The 22854-nt window shown below is 41.3% G+C and overlaps 1 protein-coding gene and 1 long non-coding RNA gene across 6 annotated transcripts in view; one reads left to right on the forward strand and one right to left on the reverse strand.

The window, feature by feature from the left end:
* AMN1 (antagonist of mitotic exit network 1 homolog) overlaps positions 1–4584 on the reverse strand; it is a 58167-nt gene extending 53583 nt beyond the window's left edge. The window contains exon 1 of one of the 2 annotated variants that reach the window (XM_045465372.1): positions 4478–4578. In XM_045465372.1, coding sequence (XP_045321328.1) covers positions 4478–4515 — 38 coding nt within the window. In that variant the 5' untranslated portion in view covers positions 4516–4578. Of the gene's footprint in view, positions 1–4477 lie in introns of both variants that reach the window. The other variant, XM_045465373.1, reaches the window with a different exon arrangement.
* A 33-nt stretch (positions 4585–4617) lies between these two features.
* Positions 4618–22854, forward strand: part of LOC123591287 — a 32334-nt gene continuing 14097 nt past the window's right edge. The window contains exons 1-5 of one of the 4 annotated variants that reach the window (XR_006709207.1): positions 4618–4727; positions 6764–6847; positions 8323–8473; positions 16564–16646; positions 22349–22393. This is a non-coding gene — a long non-coding RNA (uncharacterized LOC123591287). Of the gene's footprint in view, positions 4728–6763; positions 6848–8322; positions 8474–16563; positions 16814–21779; positions 22231–22348; positions 22394–22854 lie in introns of those variants that run through there. The other 3 variants (XR_006709206.1, XR_006709208.1, XR_006709205.1) reach the window with 3 other exon arrangements.

Below are 22854 nucleotides of genomic sequence, written 5' to 3' on the forward strand. Positions count from 1 at the left end.
AAAAATAATTGATTACATGGGACTAAACCAACTAATAGAGACGATTATCATTTTTATGACATTGTTTGAAGCATTGCTGGTTCTTTAATGTTTTGCTTTCCAAATTTAAAGAACCCCCTTTCTGTTTTCTTTTAAACTACTATATAACTGGGGAGCCTGGGTGGCTCAGGTGGTTGAGCATCTGATTCCTGATTTTGGCTCAGGTCATGATCCCAGGGTCTTGGGAGGGAGTCCTGTGTCAGGCTCTTTGCTGAGCATGGAACCTGACTAAGATTCTCTCTCTCTCTCTTTTCCTCTACCTCTCTCTAAAAAAAAATAAAATAAATAAAATAAAATAAAATAAAATAAAATAAAATAAAGTAAAATAAAATAAAATAAATAAAGTAAAAACTATATAACATAACAATGTGGTAAACTTTTGAGAACAAAAATTAAACATTTATCTTGTTCTCTCTACCTGATCCCTTCAGAGTTAAGACAAAAGAACTCTTACTGAGTATTGAGTATTCTTATTTTCATGGCAGTGTAGGTATTAGCACAAATTCAATCAGAATTTGCTCTCTTTGTAACAGAACACAATTGGACAACCCATTAGCTTGACTTCTGGCCTAAAGGGGTGTTTAAAGATCTAATCTGAGATTTCTTATTACCAGGCAGTTTTTAAGAAACTAACATTGGATTTTTGGAGCAAACAAAGACCCTTGGATTACCAAAGCTTGGACTTGAATATCATTTTTGAAAATGTGCATAAAGTAACTATTCTGCTGCACTTATATAAATAATGAGCTGAATTTAACGGGACCAGATTCATGTTACAAATAAATTGGTCTTATTATGATTATCTTTGGTAAAAACAAAGTGGTTATAGAGAGAAAAATTATGTTTCAATAGAAAACTATAGTGTACCTGTTATTATATTCTAGTCCCGTTCATTATCTTTGAGGCTTTGTTATCTTTCTGTAAACTGGACTGGATCCTGAATTCTTCTAGTTTCCTCCAACATCTGGCTACAACTTTCCAACCTAACTTTTCCAATTTTCTCTTACCCTTCTGACTTGGAATAAAAACTAAAACTACCCTTTTCCTCAAGTCCTACAACCTAAAGTCAGACAACTTGATATAAACTTCAGAGAAATCACCACAACAGATCATGTACAGACAACCTTCGTGCCTACTTCTATTTCAGGCCACTCAAGAGAGTTCACCAAAATACTCAATGATGTCATCAAAATCATTCAAACTGTAAACCAGGAAAATCCAACAGATAGAAATTGCCTCCTCACTCCATTATCTAAAGATGTTTTGAAAAAAATGAAAATAAAACAAAATAAAATAAAGATGTTTTGAGCTCAAATCTAGAAATTTTCTTGACTGGTTGCTCTCCAGATTCAGAAACTGAGTTTGTAATTTGCTCCAAGTGTTAATTTGTATCTTTCTTTAGTTTCAATAGAAATGCCTAATTGCTCACACCATACAGAGGCGTAACTTAGATGGAAGCGCACCTCTAACACTCCTGAAATCAGACATCCTCATGTTTATCTTCGGTGATCATAACATGATTCAATAGGGCAAGGCACTAATGCAATATAAAGAAATGTACTTTCCACCAGATTTAAAAATGTGATCCATTCCAAAAGAAAACATTCCTAGAGACTTAGTTTATTGGAAAGGATACTCACAAAAGACTACAGTTAAATCTCTTCAGGAGAGATCTTATCTTCTGCAAAATCCCTACCATTACAGCAAGAATCTGTAAACTCTTGCACAGCCTTAGACACCCTAACCACTTAACAAGGAGACGCATATGCTGTAACTGGTTAAAAAAAAAAGGTTCCATGGATTAAAAAAAAAATTTTAAAGTAGGCTTTGTGCCTACTGTGGAGCCCAACACAGGACTCCAACTCACAACCCCAAGATCAAGACCTGACTTGAGATCAAGAGTCGGACACTTAACTGATTGAGCTATCCAGGTGCCCCATTTCCACGTTAATAAATTAGGAATTATTACCCCTAATTTAAAAGATCTTAAAGATCCAATGTCAATCTTTCATCAGATAGGTGATGCTTCTTCCACTGATTTACTTAGTTGGTTAAACCTTGGCTCCTGGGAATCTCTCCCAGAATTTTTGAATTTCCATCTCATAGTCATCATATTAACATCCCTAGCTGTAGCAGCGCTGACAACACTGACTCCATCTTTGGCCCTCCATCTTGTTTCTGCTCTTGCAATGACCTCCCTCGGAGCTGTATGTTCCAAGCCCCTTGGAGGTTAAAGTATGCCCTGACTGGAATGCAGAAAGGCTTGCTCTGATCTTCTCTAAAGTGGTGCACAGAAGGTACCACTTTAGATAACTAGTAGAGATGACTGATGCACAAAAGGCACCACTTTAGATAACCAGGAGAGATGACCGCGAATAGATGGCGCCACTTTAGATAACTACACTTTGCACCATAATGCCCTTTGCTCTATAAAAGCTGTAAGTTAAGGTTTGGACTGGGTGGAGAATAGCTGCATAGCACCTGGATTGTAATGGGACCGAGGTCCACACAGAGAGTCAAGACACTCGGGCTTTTTTCTTTCCAGGGAGCAACTTTATTCATTGTGCCGGCATGGGCTCAATGGGTTTGTACCTGAGAAACTGAGCACCGAGCACAGCGGGGGGGTAGCCTTTTATGCAATTTCTACGTCTTTGTCTCCCATAAATGGTGACATATAGACATACAGTCTGATTGGGTGGTCTATGTTACAAAGTCGTGAGGAATGTCACGTACACACACATAGCCAGGTTGCCTTCCCTTGAGGTTTTCACCACATTCCTTAGGGAGGGGCTCTACCACAGGATCATCTATCCACTGGCTCCCCTTTGTCAGTAGGTCACCCTGAATAAAAGTCTGTGTAAACAGTAATGGAGAGGCTGGCTTCATTTTTCTGCTTCCAAGTGCCTACTCAGTCTGGAGGATACTTTACTGTCCCTCCCCCACCTTTTAACACTAGTGCACTGTATCCTCTCAAGAGTTTTAAATGCCTTTCGGCAGCCACTCACACACCAAATGATAGCCATCAGGATTACACAACTCAAAGAACTCAACGGTCCCACTGCCCATGTCTTCAATGACTATGCAACTGTTGGTAATGGCAACTACATGACCATACAGCCCAATGACTACATCAATGGGTAACAGTAACAGTATATCGGCTCACACTTTCAGCTTTCTGAGGGAATGACCCCAAGGGGATAATTTTTAAAATAAAATAAAATAAAATAAAATGGAGACCATGCTTGAAAATCCCCTAAGCAGACCCAACCAGTTAGGTCACATAAGTGAAGCTAAATCTGGTTTATTTCACAAACTAAGTGAAATTTAGCAGGTTATTTCTTGTAAATCCCTCTGATAATCATAAAGTTTATTTAAAAAAAATTTTTTTTTAACATTTATTTTTGAGAAACAGAGTGAGACAAAGTGTGAGCAGGGGAGGGGCAGAGAGAGAAGGAGACCCAGAATCTGAAGCAGGCTCCAGGCTCTGAGCAAGCAGTCAGCACAGATCAAGATGCAGGGCTGGAACCCACCAACTGTGAGATCACGACCTGAGCCGAGTTCGGGAGGCTCAACCGATTGAGCCACCCAGGCGCCCCAATCATAAAGTTTAAATCATCTCCCTAACATAGTGTAAGACGACCACTTTTAACCAATCCCTTGAGGTTTTTTAAATTGTAGTAACCAACCATTGTAATAACCAATGACTGTGAAGGATAAACAATATAGTCATTCTCAGTGTATAAGTGATTCTGCAACGACATGCCTCTGAGATTCTTGTTTCTCCCTCACTAAAATATTTTTATCAAGTAAAGTTCTTTGAACTTTCTTTTGACACTAGGCATCCTTCAAAGGGCTTTACATCCGTTAAATTTATTCCTTACTACAACTCTATGAGATACGTACTGTTGTTACACTAATTCGATAAATCAAGAACTCAGGCACAGAGGTTAAGTTACTCTCCGTGGTCACGCAGCTGGTGAACGGCAGACTGGGAGCTGAACCCAGCAATCGCGGTCAAGCAATCACGGAGCCGTGCTGCCTCAAAGAATCAATATCTATCCCAGTTACAGGAACTGGGGGAACTCTGCTGAAGGCTTTTGAGAGCCACATGTAGTGTTTTTGTTGTTATTGTTCTACCAAGGCTTTCAGCTCTCCTCAGAAACAGGTCACTGCCAGCAACTACCAGAGCATCGAGGGTCAAGGCTGACAGAGTTCGGACCACCACCCATCTGGCGGCGCCCGGGGCGGAGGACAGAGGGGCAAGCCTCCCCAGCAGCACACTTGGCACAACTGTCATCTACGAGGAGACGACAAGTCAGGAACCCAGCAACAGAAACACCAGCGAGCCCTCTTCAGAGGTCCAGAGGTGGAAAGCGGGCGGGGAGGGAGAGCGAGCACAGGGCGGGGCGAAGGGGAGGCGGGGACCGGGTGAACTCACAGATCCAGGAGCTGACTGACCCGCCGCGAGCTAGGCATCGCGGCCGACCAGGGAAGCCTCTTCCGTGGTCCCGGGGCCGCCCAAACGCAGCCAGAGACCGTCCGTCAACTCCTGCCACCCGCGCGACGCGTAGGCCCTCGTGACGTCACACGGCTTCTTCCGGTGACCAGGACGCAGCCACCCTCGGGACTACAGAGGGAAAGAAGAGAAGTGGCTGGAGGTGATAAAATGTAGAGTAGCCCTAAACTCGGTGAGGCACGACGGGAGTTGTAGTTCTTCCACCTGGCGGGCTCCGTTTCCGGGCGGTTTCCCAGTAGTTTTAGCCCTGCGTGCAGCCTGGCCTAGTACGCCTCCGGTGGCGCTTTGCTTGGAGGTTGCTGCTGTTACTGTAGGGATGTGTTTGATGCTGGTCCATGCATTTGGCGACACACCCTGGAGACTCTCTTGGATACGGACACCATTAACGTCAAACGGAGAGTTGTAGAGCAACCAAGAGTGACCACTGTTTACCGAGCACTTTCTCTGAAGCACGCACTGCGCTACGTGCTCTCAATAATTAGCCACATTCATTTAATCCTATGAAGTCGGAATTATTTAGTCTTATTTTACAGATGACACTACAGGCCAACAAAAAAGCTCAGTAAGAATTCCATTATGGTGGTGGGGGAGGGGCGCTTATGTTCAAATCAGAAGGAATTCCAGAGGGACACCCTTCATTTATCAAGCACTGAAGGAGAGTAGAGATCGTGTTGGTGCTGAGGATTCAGTGGTGAACATATGCACCAGACAAGTAGAAGGATAATCAGAATAACTGTTAAACGCTGATGTGAAGTTGGTTCTATATGAGCACCCATGGAAGAGTAGGGAGAACAGGCAGGTAGGAGGGAAAATGGTGGTCTGTTAGGGACTGCAGACAGTTCAGAGTGGCAGCTACAAAGGGGAGTGGTGAAAGATGAGTAGAGCAGGGGTTGGCAAACTTTAAGTAAAGATTTTAGGGTTTTGTGGGCCATACTGCCTTGGTCACAGCTACTCAACTTGTAGCTGAAAAGAAGCCATAGACAGTATGAATGGGTAGAGTTGTGTTCCAGTAAAGTTTTTTTTATGGATGCTGAAGTTTGAATTTCATGTAGTTTTCACTGTCATGAAATATTAATATTTTGAATTTTCATATATATATGTATGTATATATAAAAGTTTTGTTTATTTTGAGAGAGACAGAGATAGCATGAGTTGGGGAGAGGCAGAGAGAGAGGGGGAGAGAGATAATACCAAACCGGCTCCTCGCTGCCAGGGCGGAGCCGGTCACAGGGCTTGTAACTCAAGAAACTGTGAGATCATTACCTGAGCCAGAACTGAGGGTCAGACGCTTAACCAACTGAGCCACTCAGCCACCACATCATATTTTGATTTTTCCAACCGTTAAAAAATGTAAAGGCTTTACATTGGAAACAAAAACGGGCAGTGGGCTGGATTTGGCTGGCTGGTAGTATGTCCTCCCCTGATCCGAAAGCTAAACTGGGGCCTGATGATCTGTGTTATATTAAACAATTTAGGCTTTGGGTGGAGTCATAGATAAGTTTTAAGCAAGGACAGGGCATGCATAGGTAAAATGAGTTTTAGAAAGAACTCTAGCTGTTAAGCATTAAAAGAACTGTAGAGGTCACAGGTGGAGACCAGATAGGAGTCTTTTGATGACAGCTTAAGTTAAAGTAGTGACAGTGGAACGGATGGACAGATTTGAGAGGTAATAGAAGTAGAACTGATAGGATACAGAGATTGGTGGGGATGAGGGAAAGTGAAGACTTAAGGCTAATTTCTAGGCTTTGGGATTGGAGAATTATGTGGCATATGGTGGTGCTATTTATTGAACTGAGAGGATTACAGGACCTTTTTGAAGAGAGGAGGGTATTTAAATGTTGGACATGTGGATTTTGAAGTATCTATGGAAAATGTAGGCATGGAGCTTTAGATCTGCAAATTGTGCTGGTTTGCTTATAAAGACGAGATTGAGGGGTGCCTGGGTGGCTCAGTTGGTTAAGCCTCTGACTTCGGCTCAGATCATGATCTCATGGTTCCGTGGATTCGGGCCCTGTGTTGGGCTCAGTGCCGACAGCTCAGCCTGGAGCCTGCTTCGGACTCTGTGTCTCCCTCTCTCTCTCTGCCCCTCCCCCGCTCACTCTCTGTCTCTGTCAAAAATAAATAAACGTTGAAAAAAATTAAAAACATAATAAAATAAAGATGAGATTGAATAGCAATGACAATACATCCATTTACTTATTAATACAGTAATTTTTTTGGAAGAATTGTCTGCTGTTCTGGGAGCCAATTACACCTTGGAAGACCATAGGAGAGCTTGACAGAGCAGATAAGGTAGGACTTCATGGTCTTTTCTGTCTGTTGAGTGCTGCACATCTGTCCATCTAGGTCTTCCCACTGATTACTTGATTCTTCAAGCCCAGGAAAATATAGGCCACGTCCCCATCATTATGAGATGTTCAGCCTTGGGTGCCTGAATTGTTCTCAGTGGTCAAAGGAAGTCATCACAGCTGTTTTTTTGTTTTTTTCTTTTAAGAAAATAATTATATAATGAGATAGGATGACAAAGTTCTAGTTGTTTCTAGCCAGTTATTTTAAAAGTCAAAGTTGTGTAAGCCCTCATGATATGAAAATTATTAGAACTATTTTGATTATGATTTCCTGCAGCTTTTAGGACCTGTGGTATCTACAAACCAGCCTCTCCGGTATTTAGCATACTGTATCAAGAATTTATTTTGAGTCTCCATTGAATAAGATAGATCTGATATACATTGTGATTGACTTGACAGTTTTATTTCATCCTTTCCTCTTTTCTTTTCTTTTCTCTTTTCTTCTTCTTCTTCTTCTTCTTCTTCTTCTTCTTCTTCTTCTTCTTCTTTTTTTATGGCAGCCATGTGGTTTGGAGAACTGACCCCATCTTCAGAGGTGGGTCTAGATTAGGCTAATCAGTGATTGCTGCAGTAATTGATTCAGGGATAAGCAGACCTTAATCAAGAAATCCCCATATTCCCTCAGCCACAGAGTTGGGTTCAAAAATAGGCCCAGGGGCATGTGACCTATTTGGGACCAATAAGAAGCGGGAAAAGTTTTGCTGCAGATTTTTGAGAAAGAAGTTTTCTCAAATTTATGATAATGCTTCATGAATCAACATTCTCAGCATTGTCACGTTGAATGAAGTTATATAGAGGAAGACAGATTAAGAGAATCAAGGGAGAGCAGCTAGGGTCCTGACTGAACCGTGCCTGAACACCACCCTTCCTCTCTATTATGAAATGACAAAAATAAAACAATTTAGCATCGAGTTTGATGTTCTTTACTCGAGGGAAAAACATCCATAGATTGAGGGAATCAGTGCCCCACAAGCAGTGGAGCACTCTTCCCATGGGATGTTTGGGCAAGAAGGAGTTTATAGTGTTTGAAGCAGCAACAAGGAAACAGGGAATGATTGGCTAGGGGGTCAGGGATTTCCTTATAAGGCTAGTATGTTAATCAGGGAATAAAGAAAGAATATTTGGCTTAAGCTGATTGGCTGGAGTTGCATATCTGAGAACAAATAAATCATTGCAGATTCTTAGCAGTTGGGGATTGGCTGACTGGATATACCAAACTCTGGTGAAGCAGAGCATTTACAGAAACATGAAAGTTAGAATCCAAGTTTTGTTTTGCTGATGTGGCAACCTGGGCAGGGTGGCTTTATTTTGTGCTGTCACACAATTCAGTTAATTCCCTTTGTTGTTGTAAAAATTAGTGGAGTTGAATTTTCTGTTTCTTGCTGCCAAAACATCCTAACAATTATGTATCCATAACAGGAGTCACCAGTATATAAATGGAAATTGAAGGTATGGGAATTGATGAGCTCACCCATCAGATGTATATAGAGTGAGAACAACAAGTCCTTGGAGAGGCAGCTGAGAACAGCAGTTGACTGGCAATTGACACTGAGAAGGAACAGCCAAAAAGGTAGGGGAAAAAAACAGTGGGGTGCTACAGAAGATAAACATGAGCAAAATTGTCACATGCTGAAGAGATGTCAAGTGGAATAACACTTGAAGGTAGTTTAGCCACAGGAAGGTCATTGAGGGTCCTTGAGGTGATGGTAAAGGATGTAGTCTGATGTAATGGGAGGAATGAAGGGGAAGAGAAGAAATAAACACACAAGTAGCCCAGCTCTCACTTACAATACATACTTGTTCAAATGAATTGCTGCTTCTATTAAGACTCATGCTGAGAAGAAAAGGAGATTGTATAAAGGTAGAGCTCTTTGAATTTTTTTTTTAATGTTTATTTTTGAGACAGAGGGAGATAGAGCGTGAGTGGGGGAATGGCAGAGAGAGAGGGAGACACAGAATCTGAAACAGGCTCCAGGCTCTGAGCTGTCAGCACAGAGCCTGATGCAGGACTCGAACCCATGAACCATGAGATCATGACCTGAGCTGAAGTTGGACGCTTAACCAACTGAGCCACCCAGGTGCCCCATAGACCTCTTTTTCAAAGAAGGTAAAATGGGATAATTCAGGATGATTTATGGACCTTCTAGGTGTCAAACATGGTAAATACTTACATGATCTCATGTAGTCAATCATCAACCAAGTCTGAGATATCATGCTATCTTATAGATGAAGGTGAGCCTTACCTAAATAAATAGCCGTGTCAGACTCCAAAGACCATGCTCTTCCTACTTTATTTGGGTGCTCAGGAGAGGTTTATTTTTTTTATTTTTATTTTTTTAATTTTTTTTTTTCAACGTTTATTTATTTTTGGGACAGAGAGAGACAGAGCATGAACGGGGGAGGGGCAGAGAGAGAGGGAGACACAGAATCGGAAATAGGCTCCAGGCTCTGAGCCATCAGCCCAGAGCCTGACGCGGGGCTCGAACTCACGGACCGCGAGATCGTGACCTGGCTGAAGTCGGACGCTTAACCGACTGCGCCACCCAGGCGCCCCAGGAGAGGTTTATTTTATTTTTGAGAGACAGAGAGAGAAAGCTGGGGAGAGGCAGAGAGAGAGGGAGCCAGAGGATCTAAAGCAGGCTCTTCATTGAGAGTGGAGAGCCCAATGCGGGGCTCAAACTTATAAACCATGAGATCATGACCTGAGCCTGAGTCGGACGCTTAACCAACTGAACCACCCAGGAACCCCAGGAGAGAGGTTTATGATGCATCCAATACCATCAATATAACTTGCAAAACTCCTTTTCAAAAGGTTATTAGGAATTTCAAGATGGTGATAGCAGAGCATTAAACCAAGGCTGGGCCTTGTACGACTGCATCATTAGTTTACCCATGAAGCTGGCCTTGGTATATCCAGTACTTACCAAGAAAATCAGTTCCAACTACTGTCTATCCAGTAACTCTTTGTCAGAATAAAATTCAGAAAGAAATGTGAACACAGGGAAACTTTTTTAAAAAGTTGAAGTACAGTTGACATATTAGTTTCAGGTGTACAACATGGCGAGTTGACAGTTATGTACATTACACAATGCTCATCATAAGTTGTCATTATACAAAGTTATTATAATATTATTGACTATATTCTCTATGCAGTACTTTTCATCCCTGTGACTTATTTTATTTTATCTTTTATAACTGCAGGTTTCTACCTCTTTATCCCCTTTACCTATTTTGCCTTTTATTTGCTAATAAATAAGCGAACCAGGCCTTCAGAAGTAGTGGCTCATCTCATAGAATAGGAGGAATTTATAGCTCTGATGATATGGCGGATATTTATAGCTCAGATATGGCAGTTGACAGTTCAGATTGGATAAGAACAAGATGTTCCTGTCTTTTTGAAAGGAAAACAGGATGTTCTTATTTTTTGTGGCTTATCTCAAGAGGCAAAGATTTCAGGATTTCCTGTTAGTAAATGCTTTTGGGAGGTTCCTGTTATTCATGGTTTATCTTGGAATGCAAGGTTGTTAGGAATAAGTCTTTTCTGGTGCATGGTAAGTGATTTGTGGACAGTGCTAGGCTAAGGGCAGGATGTCATTTTCCCATTCTCCCCTCTTTGCTTGCTGTGCCCACTTTGCTATAGTTTCCTCTAGCTCGAAACCTCTTCCATTTCCTACCCTAGCTACCATATAAAGAAAACTTTATATGTTTCTCTGGGCAGGTTACATGTTTCTCTGGGCAGGTTATATAAGAATAATAAGCAACATTACTTTCCTTAAATTATGCTATTTATTCCTAGTGTGTTTGTGTATGTAAAGAAAAATATGTAATAAATGTATACAGATAAAATGATTAAGTATACCTTATGCTATGTATGTATGTGTATATATGTATACACACAGTTGACCCTTGAACAACATGGATTCGAACTATGCAAGTCTACTTATATGTGGATTTTTTCCGGTACTGCAAATGTATTTTCTTTATGTTTTTCTTCACTTATAATATTTTCTTCTCTCTAGCTTACTTTATTATAAGAATACAGTATATAATACATACAACATATAAAATATGTGTTAATTAACTTTATGTTTTGGTAAGCCTTCCTTCTGGTCAACAGTAGACTATTAGTAATTGAGTTTTGGGGGAGTCAAAAGTTATATGTGAATTTTCGACTGCATAGTGGGTAGGGACATGTAACCCCCACATTATTCAAGGGTCAACTGTATATGTGTGTTTTTGTGTGTGTGCATGTGTGTGCATGTATGTAGTAAATCTTGGGTCATTTATAAGAACATATAGGCATACAAGTAGATAGAAATAAATTGTTGTTCAAATCATCTTTACATGTCATATCAAAATATAAGAACAGGCTATGAGTTAGGGTCTTCACTCTTAAACCATATTATATTTATTTTTTTAATTAAAAATTTTTTTGGGGGCGCCTGGGTGGCTCAGTTGGTTAAGCGTCCGACTTCAGCTCAGGTCACGATCTCGCGGTCCGTGAGTTCGAGCCCCACGTCGGGCCCTGGGCCGATGGCTCAGAGCCTGGAGCCTGCTTCCAATTCTGTGTCTCCCTCTCTCTCTGCCTCTCCCCCATTCATGCTCTGTCTCTCTCTGTCTCAAAAATAAATAAACGTTAAAAAAAATAAAATAAAATAAAATTTTTTTTTAATGTTTATCCATCCTTGAGAGAGAGACACACACAGAGTGTGAGCAGGTGAGGGGCAGAGAGAGAGGGAGACACAAAATCCAAAGCAGGCTCCAGGCTCTGAGCTGTTAGCACAGAGTCTAATGCGGGGCTCGAACCCATGAAGGGTGAGATCGTGACCTGAGCTGAAGTCAGATGCTCAACTGACTGAACCACCCGGGTGCCCCATATTGCTTATATATCGATTCAAAATAGCAATTGCTCTTCTAAAGTTAATTTTCAGCTCAGTATAACCTATACTTCATCATCCACTGTTAACTCCAAATCTTCAGTTGGGTGTTAGTGTCCAGACCAGGTGCAAGATGGAACCACTTATGCTAAACCCACATCAGCAAACTGGAATTTAACTAAGTTTCTATGCTTGGCTCTCCCAGAAAAAGTGGGCCTAGGCCAACCAATCAGTGCTTGCCTGTCTGCACAAGTTATCTAACCTGGCTCCAAGACTCTCCTTTGCTCCATATAAGGGAAGTAATCCTGCTTTAACCAATCAGCAAATGCCTAGTACAACTTCCTTGTTCCTTCTCACTTTGGTCTGTAAATATTTCTTGCCTTGTACAGCTCTTTAGAGCTCCTTTCTATCTGCTAGACTGGATGTTGCCCCATGTATGAGTTACTGAATAAAAGCCTACTAGATCATTAAATTATGGAAAAAACTCTGTTAACAGTATCAGTGATAATTGTGAATACTTGCTGGGTGGCTAGAATAGTGCCTTGCACACAGTGAGTATTTTACAGGGTCAAACTCATTTCACCCTCAAAGAAATCCTCATTGGCAGGTAGTTTTACTGTTATCATACCGATTTTCCAGTTGAGGAAACTGAGGCCCAAACAGATTAAGAAACATGCCCAAGTCCATGTGGCTAGTCAGTGGTAGAGCTGGGATTTGAAGCCAAACAATTAGGCTGCAGAGCTGGGTTCTTAAACAATACTATATTGTTGCCTCTACCTCTTTAAAATAAAAACTCTTGATAGTTCTTCATAATTATAAAATATAGTTATCAGAGATTTAGAACTAAAAGGTATCTTAGCTATAACTCATTCCATCATCTTAATTTTGTAGTTTCAGGAAAGTTGACTGATTTCTCAAGATTTCTGAGCAAAGATGGAACTAGAATATGTTTGCTAATTCCTTGCCCAGTACATTTTCTATTTCTCAGCTCTTTAGGTTGTAACTCTAAAGGGGGCTGAAGACAAACAGAATAAAGAGAAGCCAGATGAGTGACTACTTTATTATCCTACCATGTGCAGGTTATTTCCAGGTAGGAATGTCCTTAATTGGTGCCAATGTGAAAATATTTAATTTCTTTTTGTATCTCATACTGTGTCTTACTCTAAATTGGAAACAACAGTGCCCACGCTCATGAATTCTTGTGCATTGTTAAAATTTTCCATTGACTGAGCCCTTGATTTAATTTGTATATAGGCTATAGACCCAGGTCTTTCAAATTCTCAGGAGTTTGAGGCATAAAATGTATGACTCAGGATTCTTGCAGGAAACAGCTGCAGAAGTTCAAACAGGATAGGCAAGGAGATATTAATAAAGAGGCTGTTTATAAAGATGTGGGCAGAATTTAGGGAAAGCAGGGATAAGGGTGGTTCAATACCTAGACTAGCAATAGCAGGAAGCCCTTACCTCTCCTAGTCCTGAAAGCCAGGAAGGGAACAGTTACCAAAACCAGAGAGAGTGGCCATAGGTGAGGCCATCTAGAAGCAGCTATGGCTTTTGGGCCAGTAAAGGGATGTAGTCAGCCTATGGCAACACAGCTGGCAGGGATCCTGGAAGAGTAAATGCTCTAACCCCATTCTTCATCCCCCTTTAGATCTCCTGGTGCTTCTGTGCATAGTTTCAACACACCCAGAAATTAGAGGTGCAGTCTACAAAAGTCAGCCTCTTAGAGCCCAAAGTAGAGAAGGATAGAGTGGAAAATAACGGATTCATAAGCCACTGATTTTTATATAAAATAATTAAATATCACAAACATTTTGAAAATTAATAAGTAATAGCTTAGTCTGAGCCGAAGTAATAATTGTTGTAGTTTTATAACAGTGAGAGGGATGGCAATCGTGGTCTTTAATCATGATGCTGAGAGCCAGTGCAACAGCAGCTTAAGTGTTGCCTTTTCCTAGTTAGCTTCATTATTTTTATAAAACTATACAATTCGTAACCCACATTTATTAGTCATTTGCAATAGAATCTAGTGCCTGTTATTTCTGTCAGATAGACTTTAAAAGCCCATTAATTACATTTATTCAAATAACTGTTTAATACCTATTATTTGCCAGGCAGTTTATCAGTAAACAAATGTCTCTCTTGGAGTTTACACATTAGTGTGAGAGCTACAAAACAGGCACACAAACACAGCAATATATGGAGATAAGGGCTATAAAGAACTATAAAGATAGAATGGGGGAGAGATGGGGGAGAAGGGGGAGAGACAGAAAGAGAGGGATTAGTTTTACTCTGGTGGTCAAGGAAGGCATCTTTAAGGCTGTAACATTTTTGCTGAGATTTGTTAAAAGATAAACTGAGGGGTATTAAAAATTTTATTTGAGCAAAGATGGATTGGAATTGGGCAGTGCCAAACCGAAAGTAGTTATGAGTGCTGAGCCAACAATTCAGAAGAAAGACTTGTATAGAGAAAGTGCAGAAGCAAAGAAAGGAAATTATTTGATTGGCTATATATTAAAGTCTAGTTGGCTTTTTGTGATTGGTTATCCTTAGTGTTTTGATATTGGAACCTTGAGGCATTTACAGGCTTAGATTTTGGCTTGTATACGTAGGCCACCATGGCATTAGAGCCACCTCAGTCTAATGGCCTCCTTGTTTAATTAGTTTAACAGACTTGAAGGATGAAAGGAGCTAACCATGAAGGAATCTGGGGACAGAAGGAAAAGAAAGGCTCTGAAGCAAAAAATGTGCTTGGTAAAGTTCAAAGGATTGAAGGAGCCAGGTGGAAGGTGCCCCAGAGAAAGAGAAGAACTGTGGTGATAGTGAGCATGAACATCCATAGGACCTTCATGCCTGGGACTTCTGGGATTTCAATTCTGGGTTGGGGTCATGGTGTTGATGAGAGCATTTAGAATCTGAGACTGTTAAATCTCAGAGCCATGAAGCCTGCATGGGAAGAGCTTGGGCTGTAACCTCAGAGTTGGAACGCTTATTTTTTCCACGGTGAATGTAATGTGATTTGTAACAATGGTGAAGTTTTGGGGTGATGGGTGGTTCATGAGGTCTGGAGCCGATGGCCCAGAAATAATTCTTGAAGACATCTTAGGGGGCAAAAAAGGTGATTATTAAAGCATGGGGGCAGGACCCATGGGCAGGAAGAGCTGCACTGGGGTTGTGGGGCGTGACCATTTTATGGAGTTGGGGGAGATGAAGTTAAGAGGGGAGATAAAGTCAAGAGGGAGTTTCCAAAGAGACTTCCATATACTAAAGACTTACTGGAGGCCTAGCTATTATCAAGGTAAGGTTCCCCGCCCCCCCTCTTCTCTCTCTCAAGTCATTAACATTAAGACAGTAGGGAGTTCCTGGATGTTAGGCTGTGATGAGGTTGCCTTTTTCTGGTAAACTGGTGGAGACTCTTATCAGTTTAACCATTTGTTTTTGTTTTTGTTTTTGTTTTTGTTTTTGTTTTCTTGTCCTTTCCTGTTTTGGTGTGGCTGGGAGTGTCCAAGGAATATCATATATTTCCTACTTCGGGAGGGGGTGTGGGCTAACTTGTACTTTGCCCTCAGTTTGCCGCAAGCTTCCTCATCAATAGGACACATATATTTGGTCTTCATCTTGTTTCTGGCAGAGCTCCTAAAACCCTTGGAATTTTTTTTTTTACATTATTTATTTAGAGAAAGAGAATGTACGTGCATGTGGGAGGGGCAGAGAAAGAGGGAGAGAGAGAATCCCAAGCAGTCTCTGAAGAGCCTGATTTGGGGCTGAAACTCAGGAACTGTGAGATCACGATCTGAGCAGAAATCAAGAGTCCTGTGCTTAACCTGCGAAGCCACCCAGATGCCCTAACCCTTGGAATTTCTTAAGAGCAATGGGAGTAGCCTTTGTTATAATATTTGGTCTTTTGTCCTTTGTTCCTGACATAGCTCCAGATCCTTAAAGGTGAAAGGAGTGTCTTGTTATTCATAACAAGGCCCTTTCAACCACACCTGAGTTTATGTTAATGTGGTAACTTTTGAAAAGGCTCTAAGGATGGGGGCTGGTTGCCAGGGGAAGCTACTGGATTAGAAGGTTGGAATTTTTAGTCCCACCCCCCATCTCTGGGGAGGGGAGAAGGGCTGGAGGTCACCAGTGGCCAATGATTAAGTCTATCATGCCTGTGTATGAAGCCTCCATAAAAACTCAAAAGAACAGGTTTGGAGAGCTTCCTGGGTTGGCAAACACGTGGAGATTTGGGGAGGGTGTTGCACCCAGAGAGAACATGGAAGCTCCATGCTCCTTCTCCCAAAACCTGCCCTATGCATTTCTTACATATGGCTGTTCCTGAGTTACATTTCTTAATAATAAATTGGTAATCTAATAAGTAAAATGTTTTCCTGACTTCTGTGAGCTGCTTTAGCAAAGTAATTAAACTGGAGAAGGGGTTCGTGGAATTTCCAATTTAGAGCCAGGAGGTCAGAAACACAGGTGACAACCTGGACTTGTGACTGGCATCATATGTGAGTGTGGGAGGGGATTTGTGAGCCTTTAACTTGTGAGATCCGGTGCTATCCCCAGGTAGATAGTGTCAGATCTGAGTGAAATTGTAGGACACCCAGCTGGTGCTGCAGAATTGCTTGATGTGAAGAAAACTCACACATCTGCTGTCAGAAGTAAAGTAGTGTGCAGATGGTCCCCAACTTACAGTGTTTAACTGATGATTTTTTGACTTTATGGTGGTATGAGAGCAATATGCATTCAGTATAAACTGTACTTCAAATTTTGAATTTTGTTCTTTTCCCAGGCTAGCGATATGTGGCAGGATCCTCTTTTGTGATGTGGGTAGTGGCAATGAGCCACAGCTTCTAGCCAGCCATGATTGCAAAGGTAAACAACCAATACACTTATAACCATTCTGTTTTTCACTTTCAGTACAGTATTCAATAAATTACATAGATATTCAACACTTCATTATAGAACAGGCTTTGTGTTAGATGATTTGCCCAATGTAAGTGATCTGACCATGTTTAAGGTAGGCTAGGCTCGGGGGCGCCTGGGTGGCTCAGTCAGTTGAGCGTTTGACTCTTGATTTCAGCTCAGGTCATGATCTCAAAGTTCATAGGATTGAGCCCCGTATTAGGCTCTGTGCTGTCAGCACAGAGCCTGCATGGGATTCTCTCTCTCTCTCTCTCTCTCTCTCTCTCTCTCTCTCTCCCTCTCCCTCTCCTTCTCCCTCTCCCTCTCCTTCTCCCTCTCCCTCTCCCTCTCTCCCCCTCCCCTGCATTCTCTCTCTCACACAAAATAAATAAACATTAAAATAATAATAAGTAGGCTAAGCTAAGCTATGATGCTCAGTAGTTTAGGTGTATTAAATTCATTTTTGACATGGTATTTTCAGCACATGTAGCTTTATCAAGGTGTAATCCCATCATAAGTTAAGGAAGATACATAGTAGCAGAATATTGAGACTAGAGGAGAAACACACGGAAGTTGAGTTTTCCTTAAATTGAGTCACTTAACTCCTTGGTAATTCAGTTTCTTCACTTGTAAAATGAGGATAGTAATATAGTATCTTATCCAAAATCCATGAGGACAGATATATCTGAGAATTTCTAAATTTTAAGATTTTAGAATGCTGTCATGGTACATATACCAGATATTATGAGACACCCTCACGGGGCTCTAGGGCAAATCAAACATTAATATTTCTGCATTGAAAGGTATTATGGTGGACAGACTCTTAAAGTGACCCCACACTCTCCACTTCCTGGTGTTTACTCCCTTATATGATCCTGTCCCTTCAAGTGTGGGTAGGACCTATGACTTGCTTCTAACTGAAAGAATATGGCAAAGATAATAAGATGTATATGATTGCAAGTGCATGATTATGTGATTACATTACATAGGATTGTAGTATCCGTCTTGCTGGAGTGTCAGTCTCCCGTCTTTTCTTCTCCCTACCACTCATCCTTGCTGGCTTTGAGGAAGCAAATGGCCATGGTAGGGGATGCCACACAGCAATGAATATGACTTCTAAGCTGAGGGCAGCCTCCGACTTACAGGCAGCAAACAAAACAAAACAAAACACACACACACACACACACACACACCCCAAACTGAAGCCCTCAGTCCTACCACCTACCTCAGGGAACTGAATTCTGCCAATAACATGAGTAAACTTGGAAGTGGATCCTTCCCTGTTTGAACCCAGTAGAAACTGCAGCCCCAGCTGACCTTGATAGAAGCCTTGTGAGATCCTCAGCAGAGAACCCAGCTTGGACTCCTGACCAATGGAAACTTAGAGATAGTAGGGGCACCTGGGTGGTTTAGTCGGTTAAGTGTCTAACTTGGGCTCAGGTCGTGATCTCGCGGTTGGTGAGTTTAAGCCCCGTGTGGGCCTCTATGCTGACAGCTCAGAGCCTGGACCCTGCTTTAGATTCTGGTACTCCCTCTCTCTCTGACCCTCCCCCACTCACACTCTGTCTTCCTCCATCTCTCAAAAATAAATAAACATTAAAAAAAAAATTAGGGGCGCCTGGGTCGCTCAGTCGGTTAAGCATCCGACTTCAGCTCAGGTCATGATCTCACAGCTTATGAGTTCGAGCCCTGCATCAGGCTCTGTGCTGACAGCTCGCAGCCTGGAGCCTGCTTCGGATTCTGTGTCTCTTCTCTCTTTGCCCCTCCCCAACTTGTGCTCTCTCTCTCTCTCTGTCTCTCAAAAAACAAATAAATGTAAAAAAAAAAAAAAACTTTTTTAATAAAATAAAAAAAATTTAAAACTTAGAGATAGTAAATGTGTTGGTCTAAGTCACTAAATTTATAGTAATATTGTTCCATAGCAATAGAAAACTAATAAAGTTATGGATATTCATACTTTTTTCCTGATTTTTAATTTTTTAAATAAAAAACATTATAAGTAATCTAAATAGCCTCACATCTGTTCAGGACAAATTTTGCTACCAGGAGAGTTTGGGCAGCAAATATAGGAAAAGTCTGTTGGTTTTCAGGGTCTTTTGGGCTTCCAAATTAAGATAAGAGATCTTAGACTTGTACCATATAACCTTATAGGGTTGCTGGGCGATGGAAAAATATACTGTGTTAAGGGTTTTGGAACAGGATTTAGCACATAAGAAGTACTCCATAAACTATGATTGACTATTATTATGATTAGAATCAGAGTTCCTGGGACAGGTCAGCCTCTCTGCTGTTATTCCTTGCAAGTTGCTTCTCAAGTTTCTCCATTTCTAACAGGAGGGCTTCTTAGCGGAGACCAGAAAGAGAGTTGGGGGAATAACTTCTGTTTATTGAGCCCCTGTTCTGGGGAGGTTTGGGCTGGGTGTTCAGCGAGCTATAATGTGAATTGCTTGTGAGTGAAAAGACATAGGGTCTGCTTGTGGCCTTACTGCTGAAGAGGTGCACAACCCTAGGGAAATGGCTTCTTGCTGAGTCTCAATTTCTTTTTTTTTTTAATTTTATTATTATTTTTTAAGTTTTTTATTTTGAGAGTGAGACAGTGTGCAGGTGCATGAGTGCATGAGTTGGGGAGGGGAAGAGAGAGGTAGAGAGAGAACCCTAAGTAGGCTCCACTGTCAGCACAGAGCTTGATACAGACTCAATCTCAGGAACTTGGAGACCTGAACTGAGATCAAGAGTTGGACACCTAACCAACTGAGCCACCCAGGCAACCCTGAGTCTCAATTTCTTGATCTCTCAGATGGGCTAGCTGATCCCTCCCACCTAAATATGTGAGAGGAGAGGTATGACAAGTGTACTTTAGACTGAAGGATTATTTTTGTTTTTAATGTCATTTGGAAAGGGGAAGAACATATGTAAGTTGTGCCTGACCTTTTCTTATATACACAAAGGAAATGCTCCCAACCCCAATACAAAACCTCACCTTCATCCCTGTGCAGAGCACAGAGGAGTGGCTCCTTGTTTTTTGCCTAGTCTTCTGTGCAATGTGAATGGGGACTACAGGTCTCTACCTGCTCAGATCACCATACCTACCTTTGCATCCCCTATATTTTTTTAAGTTTGTTTATTTATTTATTTAGAGAGAGAGAGCACATGCGAGTGAGGGAAGGGCAGAGAGAGAGGGAGAGGGAGAATCCCAAGCAGGCTCCACACTGTTAGTGCAGAGCTTGAACTCATGAACGGTGAGACCGTGGTCTGAGCCGAAATCAAGAATCGGATTGCTTAACTGGCTGAGCCACCCAGCACCCCTGCATCCCCTATTTCTTATGCAGTTATGACCTGTACAGGATCTCTCTCTACTTCCTCCACTAGACTATGGGTTCATGAGGGCAGTCCAGTGCCCTGCATGCACCTCAGTAAACATGGAATCAATGAAAACAGGAAAAGGAGTAAGGAGATTACCAGGTGAACAGGAGGGTAAAACACTTTCAACCTGGACACTCACTGTTGATAGTCCCAGGCATGTCAGAATAGTCAAATTTGGATATATTTTGAGGGCTTAACCAATAGACTTGCTGAAGTATTGGAAATGAGGGAAAGAGAGAAATCAAGGCATTGTTCATCCATTCATTTTCAACTGATAATTATTGGCTATTGACTAGATACTAGGTACTATTTAAGATGCTTTAGGTGCAGAGCAAACAAGATGTTAAAGAGCTCATGTTCTGATTGATGGAGGCAAGCAATAAACAAGTAAGATATTGCAAAGAATGTTAAGTGCTAAGAAGAAGACAAAAGAGGACAATGTAACAGGTTATTAGGTAGGATATATTTGGCTGAAAACCCAATTCAGAATGGCGTGAACGTTAAGAGTTTTATGTCATGAGAAAACTCAGAGTAGGATTGTTCCACAGTTGGTTATTCGGTGGCTCGATGACACCATGGCTCCAGCTCAGCATCTCTGTGACTCTCAGGTTTTCTTCTCACGCTTGTAAGATGATTCTACAGGTCTAAGCAATACCTCCTTGCACTAAGGTGTAGGCAGGGAAAATCTGTTTTTTCTCACATCTCTCTTTTAAGGGCATAGAAATCTTTGCCTAGAAGAACCCTCCAGCTCTATCCTTACTAAACCATCCTTGCCAAGGGGAATGAGACATCATCTTTTTTTTTTTTTTTTTAATTTTTTTTTTTTTTCAACGTTTATTTATTTTTGGGACAGAGAGAGACAGAGCATGAATGGGGGAGGGGCAGAGAGAGAGGGAGACACAGAATCGGAAACAGGCTCCAGGCTCTGAGCCATCAGCCCAGAGCCCGACGCGGGGCTCGAACTCACGGACCGCAAGATCGTGACCTGGCTGAAGTCGGACGCTTAACCGACTGCGCCACCCAGGCGCCCCGAGACATCATCTTTGATGTAGATCAGTCATGATTTATCCCTTGGGGTTGGACATGGGCCTGACCACCCTTGTAGCATGTAGGTATTGGATACATGAACAAAATGATGATTCTGTTAAAGAGAGAGGGAATGACCATAAGCAACAAACACTGTCATCCAAAGAGGCAGGGAATAATTAGAAAGGGTAATGTGACCTCCCTAGAGATGGTAATGCTTGTTTGAGTCTTGTCAAGAAGTAGTTGTTAGTCTTAGGAAATCTGGGGACTAGCACTGAGTATAGGGTTTCTTTTTGGGGTGATGAAAATGTTCTGAAATTGATTGTGGTGATTTTTGTACAATTCTGTGAATATACTAAAATGTGTTAAATTATATACCTCAAGTGGGTGAATTATATGGCCTATGACTAGACAAACTTGGTATGAATCACAAAAATTGTTTGATTCACTGGGCCAGATTCAGTGGAGAATTCTCATAGCAAACTTTAGTTATAATTCATTCATTAACAAAGGGTATGAAACTGAATTTCAGAACTTTTATTTTATTATTATTATGTTTTTTGGTGCAAAAAGGTGATTTTATTAAAGCGTGGGGACAGGACCCATGGGCTGGAAAAGCTGTGTCAGAACTTTTAATAAAAGGTAGAGAAATACCCTGTATTTTCAGATGTGTTATTCCCTGTTGGTGTTTTTTTTTTTTTTTTTTCCCCCAAGAATGCAGTTTTCCTAGGCTTCAAGCCACTCAGCATGGATGGCCTCCAACAGACCTGCAGCCACTAGTAGGTGGGATCTTGTCTCATCCAAAGGGCTTCTTCTGTGGCTTATAGAAGGAGATGTTACATTCTCCTTACATGTAACATCTGGTCTACTAATTCAGATGATCATTTTCCATTGGATACAAGCTTCAATGATAGATATTACCCAGCTTAGTTTCTGTCTTTCTCTTTTGTGGCTGAGATTATTTTTGCTGTTCAGGGATTAGTTTTTGTTTGTTTGTTTTTGTTTTTGTTTTTTTTGGTCCTAACACAATTATAAGAAAACATGTTTAAAAGATCACTTTAACATTATTGAAATATAGGGACGCCTGGGTGGCTCAGTTGGTTGAGTGTCCGACTTCGGCTTGGGTCATGATCTCATGGTTCGTGAGTTCGAGCCCTGCATTGGACTCTGTGCTGACAGCTTAGAGTCTGGAGCCTGCTTCTGATTCTGTGTCTTCTCTCTCTCTGCCCCTCCCCAACTCCTGCTCTGTTTCTCTCAACAATAAATAAACATTAAAAAAAAAGTTTTAAATGGGAATGCAAGCTGGTACAGCCACTCTGGAAAACAGTATGGAGGTTCCTCAAAAAGTTAAAAATAGAACTACCCTACAACCCAGCAATTGCACTACTAAGCATTTATCCAAGGGGTTCAGGTGTGCTGTTTCGAAGGGACACATGCACCCCAATGTTTATAGCAGCACTATTGACAATAGCCAAAGTATGGAAAGAGCCCAAATGTCCACTGATGGATGAATGGATAAAGAAGATGTGGTATATATATGTACACAATGGAGTATTAGTTGGCAATCAAAAAGAATGAAGTCTTGCCATTTGCAACTACGTGGATGGAACTGGAGGGTATTATGCTAAGTGAAATGAGTCCGTCAGAGAAAGACAAAAATCGTTTGACTTCACTCATATGAGGACTTTAAGAGACAAAACAGATGAACATAAAAGGGAAGGGAAACAAAAATAATATAAAAACAGGGAGGGGGACAAAACAGAAGAGACTCATAAATATGGAGAACAAA

Source organism: Leopardus geoffroyi, chromosome B4, assembly GCF_018350155.1.
Source record: "Leopardus geoffroyi isolate Oge1 chromosome B4, O.geoffroyi_Oge1_pat1.0, whole genome shotgun sequence".
NCBI classification, from domain to species: Eukaryota; Metazoa; Chordata; class Mammalia; order Carnivora; family Felidae; genus Leopardus; species Leopardus geoffroyi.